Here is a 12,500-nt window from a genome sequence, read left to right as displayed (position 1 = left end):
AGCTACTGTGTTGTCAGCAGACACTGGGGAAGCTCAGTGTCATCCAGGAGAAGTGGCTGAAAATCAGTGGTCAGTTGTTAAGAAGACACTCGACTTCCAACAGCGCCCCCTCTGGACACGCCCACACCCTCAGCAAACTCGACAGCGTCATGTCAGAACTCCAGAAAAAACTGAACAACCACGTCAATGGAGAGAACGGTGAGGGCTGAAAAAGCACACGTCTGTATATGTGAGATGTTGAAATTGGTAAAAAAAAAACAAAATACACTGTTATTCTAATCCCAGCACTAGTACCTGGGAGTCCAAATGATAAGATGACAGAGAATCACAGAATCATCCATTCCTGAATCTGTCATTGAGCCTGTTTACATCCACCCTAAAACTCTGATTGTTATCCGATTTATGGAGTTATCAGATTATTAGTGATCGTGTAAACAGGTTAATCTGATTATGAGAAATCGAATTAATATCAGTACTCCGATGTCTTTGTGCGTGTGTACCTGTTATTCTAATTTATTTCCTTCTTTTACATCCGCACGTGTTAAAAAACTATTAACTTGTAGAAAACAGATGTGATGTAGTCAAACATATGCACAGCAGTTTTGTGTTTGGTGCATAGTCAGAATTTAGTCTGATACGTGAGGATTTTTGAGTTACTTATGGGATCTGACATAGGAATTAAAGGTAGGTGAAGGATGGGGTAAGGGGGCAGGAGATTATAAATTAAACTTCATCCCACTCCTTTTTGAACGTTTGGCGTTCTTTTATATGATTCTTTTGTTATTTGATTTTAATGCGATATTCGAAAACAAATAAATAAACAAACATGAGGTGAAGGCAATAACAGGAAGTTTGATTTTACCGCCACTACATTCGTACGAACTCTGAAAGAAATCCAATAATGGACCGAAGCGTCTAAACCAGGGTTACTTGGTTATTTCTGAAGTGTACGTAAACGCATCAGATCTGATTATTATAATTATCTGATTTCTAACAGTTATTGGATTTTTATGGGCGTGTAAACGGGCTCAGTGTCATTTCATTGTGATTTTTGATTCAGTGATTTATTCCGAACATGCAATGAAATTTAACATATATGCGAACAAGCAAAACAGACATAATAATACAAATATCAACAATCATAATCTTAGACAGAAGAACAGCACAATAGTTCCATTTACATGTCCCGAAAAGGGGTGGGAAGAAGTGCAACTTATCAATTGCAATTGCAATTTATCCCACCCCCTCTCCCTAAAATATTAATAATAATATATATGTCCCTCTTCCTTTTACATTAGTCTTTTAATAATAATAATAATAATAATAATAATAATAATAATGGATTGGATTTATATAGCTCTTTTCTAGACACCCAAAGCGCTTTACATTATTGACCCATTATTCATTTGCTCTCACATTCACACTCTGGTGGTGGTAAACTACTACTACTTTTATATTTGTGTATCTATTCACACACACACACACGCAGACACTCACACACGCATTCATCCATATACACATACATACGTTTATACATATACACACAACATACAAGTACATGGATGTCAGGGAGAGCCTCATGTATGTTGCTTTCAAAAGCCAGATTTAAGTATGACTAAGAAACAACCAAACATGTGAACACTAGCACTTTAAAGAGATATCTGAATATTTACTGTAACCTTTGACACGTAGGCATAAATGTCATTTTGTACCGTAATGGGAGGTATTGTACTATATTGTCATTTAAGTAGTAATGTTTATTTTAGTCCTTGACATGTACTATATTGTAGTGTATTGAACTGTACTGTTTTGCAATGTATTGTACTGTCTTGTTCTCCGCTGCATTTATTACACCGTACTGCTTTGTATTGCACGGATCTTTGTTATTTATTCAGTGGGGACTGCGGATGAAAATTAGCATTGGCGCTAACTCCGGCATATTTACATGTTTATACTGAAATGGAATGTATAAATGTGTTCATTAATGTGCACTGTCCCGCCTAAATGAAGATACATACATACACATTCATGCATACAAATACACATATAAATACACAAAAAGTAAAAAGTTAAAAAGTAGAGCCTGACATGTGAACTCGTTTGTCTTTTCAGGGATCCACAGTCACATCATGGCACTAGTTGGGTTGGTGGACTCCTGGATCACAAACCTTACCGATATGATTAAAAACAAACAGACAATGCCTGTCTTAGACTGGACAAAGCTGGAGAAAACACTGGGAAAGTGGCACAGTTTGGCAGAAGACGCTTTACAGAAGATCTCAGCCCTGCAGATAGGAAGAAAAAAAGACACAAACAAACCTGACCTCTTGTAAGTTTTTCACCTCCCCTACACACACACACACACACACACACACATGCACACATGCACACACACACTGAATAACCCCCACCCCCAGTCTAATAGATAGTGGATTGGATTGGATTTATATAGCGCTTTTCTAGACACCCAAAGCGCTTTACGTTATTGACCCATTATTCATTTGCTCTCACATTCACACTCTGGTGGTGGTAAACTACGTTTATAGCCACAGTTGCCCTGGGACAGGCTGACAGAAGTGTGGCTGCCAATTTGTGCCTACAGCCCCTCCGACCACCACCAAACATTCATACACCAGTGTGGGTGGCACTGGAGGCAGGCAGGGTGAAGTGTCTTTCCCAAGGACACAACAGCCTGACTAGGACAGAGCAGGATTCGAACCGCCAACCCTTCGGTTGTTGGACGACCTGCTCTACCACCTGAGCCACAGCCAATAGATAATGCAATAATCACCTGTACACCTTGTTTTTGAATCTTACCTTGTATATATCCTGTATATTTGTCTTTATATGTTGCACATATTTCACATCTGTAATATGGAGTTACTTTTGTGTATTTTTACCTCTGCCAAGGAGGTTATATTTTTGCCGCCGTTGGTTTGTCTGTCTGTCTTTTTGTCTGTGTGCAAGATAACTCAAAAAGTTATGGACGGATTTGGATGAAAATTTCAGGAAATGTCGATACTGGCACAAGGAACGAGTGATTAAATTTTGGTGGTGATCGTGGGGGGAGCACTGATCGGCCTTGGCAGAGGTCTGCGCTCTCCGAGTGCTTCTAGTTTAGTCATATTTTAGTAGTATATGTATATTTAATATTTAACCCTGTAGTTCGGCCAACTTCTGGCCGAAGGGGTATTGTAATCATTTTGTATCTGTCTGTCCTTCTGTCTGTCCATTCAATGACATAATCAGATTATCTGTTCAATGCATTGCGATACCTGCACCAAATGAATACTGTGGATGAATGTTGTCATGGTGCAGAAGTCTGTTGAAAATAGGTGACCTTGACCTACTTTTTCAAGGTCAAATGTCCTTGTGCAGTTATAATATCTGAGTACTTTCAAATATAAGTATGTATGGAATAAGTTTCATACAAAGACAGTCTAATCTAAATTATAGGGTGGTAAATTTCAGCAGAATCTTATGCTAGATTTGGCCGATTGGTATTAAAGATAAAGAATAATAAAATAAATTCTGAATTTGTACAAAATTTCACAGTATGCAGTAACAGTTAACATTTCAGTTTACGTCTTGCAGAAATGCTTTTTTCCCCTAACATGTTCAGTGTGGTATTTATCAGGTAACTGATCTAAGGTTTTACACTTAAATGACATATTTATATTCAATACCTAATATCTTCATTATACCTGTAATTGTAGTTGATATGACACATGATTCAAAGTCAGTTTTGTTTCCAGTCATATGTAAAAACAAGTCATGTTATTGGAATAATGACGATAGATTATTCAGCAGCACGAGTTTTTTATTGGTCTAAAACATTTGTCTGTGTGTTTCTGTGTTTTTGGTGAAACAGTACAGAGACAGAGCAGGTTCTGGACAAAGTTCAGGAGTTTGTGACCAGCCTGTCCAGCTTCATTGACAGTGAGAACCACACACTCAGGGAGGAGGTCAGTACCAGCTGGTTTAGGAAAAAGTACAAAGTCACTCATGTGCTTTGGAACAAATATGCTGTACAGTCGTAGCTACATGGTTACATTCAGAAATACATCAGAACAATCCCAAGTTATGATGTGTTTCAGCCTCTTGATTTCTGCAAATGACCAAATATTACATCATTATCCATTAAACTATTACCCCGCCCCCCCGAAGGGGAGGCAAGGGGTTTTGTTTCTGGTTCAGTTTGTTTGTTAACTCCCTGGTTGAATTCATACCAAATCAGGTTTATAGATTGCCAGTGACCCAGAATAGATGTCATTACATTTTGGGAAAAATAGATCAAAGTTAAATTTTTTATGAATTTTTTAAATCTTTTTTTTCCCCATTTACTCATAATGGGCAAAATTTCACATGTCTGTAGCAGCAAAAGTATTGGTTGAATTCATACCAAATTGGGTTTGTAGATTACCAGTGACCCAGAATAGAACTCATTACAGTTTGGGAAAAGTGGGTCAAAGTTCAAATTTTTAATGAATTTTTCAAATCTTTTTTTTTTTCCCATTTACTTATAATGGGTGAAATTTCAAATGTCTATAAAAACATCAATGTTGTTTAAATTTACTTCAAACTTGGCACATATATAGAGGCAGTTGATATGCTGATATCACCACACACATAGACATGGTGACATCAGCCGGATCGACGCCAAAATAAGCTACAATACGTGCGAGGGGCGGGGTTTGTTGTGCCTGTTTGTTATGGTTTTACTGGTTTTGTACATGTATACGTTTCCTCTTCTCTCAGATCACTTCCATTCACGTGGCTCAGACTCACTGGATGTTGAACCTGTTGCTCCTCATGGTTCCCGACTACGATGAAGACCAGGATCCGGGTCCATTAAACCGATACAATACCGGCATCTCAGCGCAACAACTGGAGGAGGACGCAAAGGTGTTATCAGACAAACTGGACTTTTACACTAAATACTTTACCAGGTCAGTTTCCAGTTACACAATAGTCCACTAAACAGACATTATCCATAGTAAAGAAGAGAACTATGGTAATGATGGTTCCCGATTGGACCAAAATACTGTTATATACAGTATTTTTTATCAATGGATTAATGAGAAGTGACTTAGAAGAATGAAATGCTTATTGCTAAAGTATATGCATCTTATTTTCTCCAGAAATTCACAATAACAGCCCATCCCCATGACCTTTTGATATTCTGTTCTCGGACTATTTGTATTTTCTAGACTGCTTTTCAACGTTATATGTCCTTATTTATATGTTATGATGGCGTATTAGGGCCAATCAGAAAATAAAAACACTTGTCATTCCAGGAGTAAAGACATAAAATGTCGGGATAACACCTGTAATATTATGAGAATAAAGTCAAAAACAAAAAGAGTCATAATTTTACAAGAATAAAGTCGTAATATTTTGAGGATAAAGTTGCAGTTTTAAGAAAACTCATTATTTAACTAAAATAATTTCGGACTTTTATGAGATTGAAGTCATCATATTTTGAGAAAAAAGCCATAATATTACAATAATAACATCGTAATTTAATAACAGATGGAAAAATATCATAATTTACAATAATAAAGTCGTACCCACTCGTTGCTTAATGGAGAATTTGGAACATTTTGTGAGGTTCTACTTTCATTTGGGGTTTATACACAAAGGCCAAACACTGAGCCTATTAGCCCCGCCCACCATCAACACATTCGCATTAGTCGTCCGCTCCAACAGAAGTGACAGTTGCTGCTTCGCTTGGTGCGTTCGCTCTAACCAGAAACTCTGTCATCAACAAGGCTTAAGGCTAACAATTTATAAATTATGACTTTTTAATCATACTATAGTGAATTTATTTTCAAAATATTACAACTTTAATCTTCTAAAAGTATGACATTATTTTCGTTAAATTATGAGTTTTTTTTAAAACTATGACTTTATTCTCATAAAATCATGAGTTTTATCTCAATATTTTACAACTTAATTCTCGTAGTGACAGGTTTTTTTTTTAATTTTTTTATGTGTGTTTCTTATGCTACTTGTTTTTGGGAAAATTATGTATATATATGTATGTGTTTATTTTTTTTTTTTTTAATAATTTAAAAACAGCTTATTTCTTAAAGAAAACCTGTCATGTCTCTTTTTGCAGATCTTTGTCTCACATTTATGCACAAGACAAACCTGTTGGATTTACAAGTCTCATTTATGACTTTTCTATCCAACAGTAGTGTGATAATTATTTCCAAAGCTGGTATTTTTTAGTCATGTTTAGAGTTAATGGATGACGGGGGGAGTTTTCCTCTCTTTGCTTCTCATGAATTAATAATATTTGTTTTCAACTTCAGCTCTTGTCAGCTAATTGTGGAGGAGCAGATTGTGAAGAGTCCACTTCAAGTTACAGCTGAAAATGAGATGCATGAGTGTAGAAAGCTGCAGGTACATTAAAACACACACACACACACACACACACAAAAGAAGTTGAGATTAGAGCTGTAACACTGTTTACCAGTCAAGTGTATTTAGGCATCATGATAAACATATAGAACATGGGTGTCAAACATACGGCCCATGGGTCAAAGGGTCTAATCTGGCCCATGTGATGAAACTCTGAAATGCAGAAATTATATTGAAGTTCAGGTTCCACATTCAGCCCAATTTGGTCGTATTGCTAAACTGCTATCATGATAACCCACAAATAACGACAACTACAAATTTTCCTCTTTTTTTTAGTGTAAAAAAGTCAAAAAACATGAAAATATTTACATTTACGAACTATCCTTTAACAAAAAATGTGAATAATTTGAACAAATATGAACAACAGGAAATGTCTTAAGAGAAGTTAAGTGTAATTTTAACAATATTCTGCCTGTTATTAAATATTTTGTGCATTTGTATTTGATCCACTGTGATCTGTAAGTTGTAATATACATGTGTAAATGATAAACTGATATATAATATTATTTTTCTTAATAGGTTTCAGTTTGTTCATGATCATGTTATGCACATTTTTACAAATGATAAGTTGAGGCATAATATTGTTAAAAATGTGCTTGTTTTTCTCAGAAATTTCAGATTATTCATTAATTTTATGAAAAGAATGTTTGTAAATGTAGATTTTTTTTAAAAAAATATTTTCATAATTTTATTTGCCTTTTCTGCACTAAACCAAAGAGAAACATTTGGAATTGTCAATATTTATAGTCAATTTTTTTTTTATTATTATTTTACTGGTCCGACCCACTTTAGACCATACTGGGCTGAATGTGGCCCCTGATCTAATATGAGTTTGACACTACTGATGTAGCGTATGGGAGCTGAACTACAGTCCATGTATGTGTGTGTCCGCCCACAGACAGAGTGTATGGAATGGGTGGAAACCAGTATAATCCTCCTGTCGGGTGTAAAAGATGGTCCTGTTCATCTGTCTGTCAGAACCCCTGATCCAACCCCCAGGACTAATGCTCCAGTGTCTCCATCAGACCATACAGAGACACTGGTGAGGATTTCACTGCACAACACACATGAATAAACCTCATTTATTTGTTCCATTCTCATCATGGATGGATTACACTGAAGTACGTCTGTTCTTATGTGTTTGCAGGTGAATGAAGAAATAACAGCAGAGGACGATGGTGTTGATGAAACTGAGGCCGAGCAAAAAGAGGTCAGTGACAAAACAAACAAACATAACAAACATATTGGCAATTTTTAATAAATTAAACTAGCAAAGCACTTGGAGAGTGCACACCTCCGCCAAGGTAGACCAGTGCCCCCCCCCCCCCCCCCCCCCCGATCACCACCAACATTTAATCATTTGTTCCTTTTGCCAGTATCAACATTTCCTGAAATTTTCATCCAAATCCGTCTATAACTTTTTGAGTTATCTTGCACATGGACAGACAAACAAACAAACAAACAAACAAACAAACAAACTAACAAACCAATGCCGGCAAAAACATAACCTCCTTGGCGGAGGTAATAAGGCTCTATAAGTCTGTGCATTCATGAACTCATGTTAGAGTGTGTGTTTTAACCCAGAAAGACCCAGTGCTACTTTTGTGTCAGATCCCAAATGATTTTGTCTCTGTTTAACCTTTCTGAAGTGATTTTTCATCATTCATTATAATCATTCATTCATTATATATCTCATCACACTTAAAACTGGAAGCATTCGGAGAGCGCAGACCTCCGCCAAGGCAGATCAGTGGGCCCCCCCGTGGCCCCCCCACCCCCAACCACCACCAAAATTTAATCATTTGTTCCTTGTGCCAGTATCAACATTTCCTGAAATTTTCTTACAAATCCATCCATAATTTTTTTAGTTATCTTGCACACAGACAGACAGACAGACAGACAGACAAACGCCGGCAAAAACATAACCTCCTTGGCAGAGGTAATAAGACATAATCACCTAAAGAGTAACTTTTTAGTGAGATATAAGAACTAATTTTTAGGCAATAGATCTGGAAAATCTTATTTCAAGAAATCTTACCAAGATAATTTTCACTTTTCCATTGGCAGATTTTTTTTGCTTGAATTAAACAAAAAAATCCTGAATTAAGCAAAAAAAAAAAAAAAATCTGCCAATGGAGCAAGTTAGAATTATCTTGGTAAGATTTCTTGAAATAAGATTTTCAAGATCTTGTTGTTTTTTTTTTTATTGTATCTTTATTTGGAATGTTCATGTAAATTCAACAGCATATCAACACTGGTAAAAATAAATAAATAAACACATGTCATTGCAGTTTTTTTTTTTGAGTCCAGAAGATGTACTTCACCAGCCCATAAGGCAAACGAGTCCCAAAAATAAAAAACCTCGAATCATGGAACGAAGTTCATTCATCCTTGTAGGACCATTCTCCTTCAGTATCTTAAAGTTAACAGCAATTGCTCTCAAATAATCACAATGGATATACATTATCCTCTAAAGGATGATCTGGTTTGCCCAGAATGAACAGAAAAAAAACACTCGGATACAACTTAATTAGATTTTCCAGATCTATTGTCTAAAAATCGTTCTTATATCTCACTGAAAAGTTACTCTTTAGGTGATTATGTCTTGTTTTAAGTGCGATGAGATATTTGGACTAGAAATGACAAATATACACTTGTTAAGATTTTTGTTTTTTTCCAGTGTATTATCCTCTGTATTTAGTATTTTTCCAGTGAAAATCAGGCATTTCCCTATATTTAATGTGTTGATCATATGGATGTTCTTAAAAGCTCAGATTAAATTTGAGGTGTATCATATAACAAACAGAGAAAACTGAAGAAAAAGCCTTTTTCAGTAAAAATCTCTCATTAACTGAACATAAACCCAGTGTGTCCATCCACTGTCACTGATGAAACTCCATGGGTTTTACTCAGGGTTTGAGTTGTATTTTTTTCTCTAAGAGGGTCTCTAGCTCCAAAAAATTCTATGATCAAAATATAATTCGACATTTGAGAGACCCCCACAGATTTTTGACTTTGTTGCTTCCATAGGAGCCATGTCCTCAGTCTATGGCAGCTGAGCTCCCTCTGGCTCCCACCTAATTTGAACACTGGTTTTACTTGTGAATCAATGTTGTAGAAGGTGACGGTGTTTCCACGGTAACTACGGAGCCTCTGAACATCCAAATGAGTCATATCTGATGACCATGAAAAGATGAAAAACTGTATTTTACACCAATTATTTACATGTATTGATAGGATTAGTGGATCAACAGGTATGAAACAGTTTGGATCAGTAGATGGTTTTGGTTGCTGGTAGATGTTTGGGTCTGAAAGGGTTAATACAGTAAATAAAGTGGAGGACATCCTGGACATTCTGACAAACTACAGAAGTAGCTGCAGTGACAGCTCACCTCATACGATGCAGAACTGAATGTTACAGAACCTCCTTCATCCACTGCATCAGACTGTACAACACTGAAGACAGACTGAAAACTGTGTAAATAATTCACAGAGTACTCATGTTAAATTCATTTTTGGAGTCAAATCATGAATCATCCATAACAATGAAAAAAAAAATCGCATTTACTTGATTGGCCATGTTATCAAGCTCTAAAAAATATGACAAATACACACAAAATGTTTACTTTACAAAATTACTGAAGAAATAAGCTGTATTTAAATCAGTGTTTCTCAAACTCTGGGGCGGGCCCCCTAGGGGAGGGGAGAGGCGCAAAGGCTTACCGGGGGGGGGGGGGTCATGTGATCACTCCTGGTTGTTAGTTTTTTGTTCTTCAGGTTAGAACATGTAGCAGGTGGAACTAATGTTTTAGTGTTGTAGCACCCTGGACTCATTTTAGGGACGTACACCAAACCAATCCACTGCCATGGTGATCTGTGACTAGACTAGACAAAGAGTTTAGGTTTGGACAGTGGACAAGGACTGGACTGGAAAAGACACATATGCAATGTTTGTGTTTTGGACCAGTTTGGACTTTAATGTTCTGAGATGTGCATTTAAACGGGCCCATTGACCCACTGATAGTGGTTCATCTTTGTCACCAAAATGTGTTTGTTCTTCTAAAAAAAACTAACTTTACTGTCATAGTTGTAAGATAGTTTCACATTTCTTATTTTTATTTGGAAAAGCGTTGTCTCAGGCAGTGGTGGAGAATCCCTGCTCCATAAAGTAAAAGTCCTGCCAGGTATTGATCCTACCTATTCAGTTAACACAGGTGATTCCACTAATTATCCCATCTACCTGGATGAGGAGTTGTGCTCATCAAACTGGGCTGGGTCAGTGAGTGGTTGGAACAAATACATGGCAGGACTTTTACTTTATGGAGCTGGGATTCTCCACCGCTGGTTATTTATGACTTAATGGGGGTTGTTTGATTCCTGATTATGATTAGCCAAAAAAGTGCATATTTAAATACTACCAGAAATAAATTTATCTTAAATTCACATAAAACAACAAAGAAGGTGCTGTCTTACATGTAACAGCCACTGAAACCCAGTGGTGGAGAATCCCAGCTCCATAAAGTAAAAATCCGGCCGTGTATTTGTTCCAACCATTCACTGCACCAGCCCATTTTGATGAGCACAACTCCTCATCCAGGTAGATGGGATAATTAGTGGAATCACCTGTGTTAAGTGAACACATAGAACCAATACATGGCAGGACTTGTACTTTGTGGAGCTGGGATTCTCCACCACTGGTCTCAGGCAGCATGGATGTCAGATAGAGAGCGATATGAGGAAAAAACTGAAAAAGCTGTTCTTTTCTTCTTCCCCCCTTCAATGAGATACCCACATCCATCCAAAAAAAAACAACTGTCGGTTTCACAAAAATCAAGTGAAACAAGGGATCGTCTCAAAAGAAGATTTTATTCGGCACACGGGGTAAAAACAAACACTCACAGCCGTCAGTGTCTGGCAAAATACAGAGAGAACTTCTTCATGATCAGGCTTTTTCAAGGACAGAGGTCACTACAGCATAGTATTGGATGAATATAAGTAAAAGAAATAACCAGTATAAATCCACAGCAGCAGTCTGGTTGAGTTTATTTGTGTTCAAGCAAAAATCTAAGTTATTTTTACTTTGCACAACAAATTATTCAAGGAAAAGCAAAAAGTATCATTAGAATATTGATTTTTCTTTCAATAAAAGTTGTAATTCCACCACTGTTACGATGTTGTTGGGGTTGAGGGGGGCCTGGAGATTTGTCATCCTCTGAAGGGGGGGTGGGGGGGCACAGAAAAAGACAGAACCACTGATTTAAATGTATGAATTTTTCCCATTAACATGTGATGTTGACCTACAAACATAGAAACTACATTAATATTCCAGCCATAGAACATCACAAATATAGAATAAACTAAGGTTGGTTTTTATACTTGTTTCCAAAGCTGCAAACTGTTGACCTGCTTTGGCTTCATGGAACAGTTTATGAACTTATTCCAGATTTTTTATTTATTGATCTCTTATTTTCTATCTTCACAGAACCCTGAAGTGACACATGAACCAGAAAACATTTGTCAGGTATTAACACCATTTCAGTGTCATTATATTTAGCACAGACTAATAAAGCAGCCAATCTAAAGACCATCCTGGGTTTGTCTAAAACTGGATATAAACTATATGGACAAAAATATTGGGACACATCACACCTGCAGCTTGTCGGACTTCCTATTGAAATATTATCATGATATAAATGTCCATGTCAGTTGTTGTCAATAATTATCACAGTTAATGAGAAATCAGTGTTTCTTTTCAAGGCTAATTTTTCTTCCTGAATGAGATTTGAAGAAACCTTACTTGTAATTTAAAGTGATTATTTGTAAGTCAGACTTCTTATTTATTTATCATTAGAACATGAAAAACATTTCAGATATCTGGGTGTAGGACGTTTTAAACCATTATAATGATACAATTCATTTCAATGTTGAGTAAACTTAACCATTTGGTTAGCATAGATGGCAATGTAAACAAAAAAAATGTAATTCTGAAATATTTGGCACATTCTGACCATAACTAATCAGTTTAAACTACAAGTAGCCATCAGGAAAATCAGCCTTAAAATAGAATAGAATTG

At 36.4% G+C, this 12,500-nt stretch overlaps 1 protein-coding gene across 1 annotated transcript in view; it reads left to right on the top strand.

The window, feature by feature from the left end:
- axdnd1 (axonemal dynein light chain domain containing 1) overlaps window positions 1-12,500 on the top strand; it is a 31,806-nt gene that overhangs the window by 14,525 nt on the left and 4,781 nt on the right. The window contains exons 15-22 of the mRNA XM_030132702.1: window positions 1-198; window positions 2,113-2,329; window positions 3,872-3,965; window positions 4,759-4,949; window positions 6,318-6,408; window positions 7,325-7,468; window positions 7,574-7,636; window positions 11,909-11,947. The exon at window positions 1-198 is cut by the window's left edge and continues 37 nt beyond it. Of these exons, the coding sequence (XP_029988562.1) occupies window positions 1-198; window positions 2,113-2,329; window positions 3,872-3,965; window positions 4,759-4,949; window positions 6,318-6,408; window positions 7,325-7,468; window positions 7,574-7,636; window positions 11,909-11,947 (1,037 nt within the window). The remainder of the gene's footprint in view (window positions 199-2,112; window positions 2,330-3,871; window positions 3,966-4,758; window positions 4,950-6,317; window positions 6,409-7,324; window positions 7,469-7,573; window positions 7,637-11,908; window positions 11,948-12,500) is intronic.

This window comes from Sphaeramia orbicularis, chromosome 4, assembly GCF_902148855.1.
Source record: "Sphaeramia orbicularis chromosome 4, fSphaOr1.1, whole genome shotgun sequence".
In the NCBI taxonomy this organism is placed as follows: Eukaryota; Metazoa; Chordata; class Actinopteri; order Kurtiformes; family Apogonidae; genus Sphaeramia; species Sphaeramia orbicularis.
This window is presented reverse-complemented; position numbering and strand designations above follow the sequence as displayed.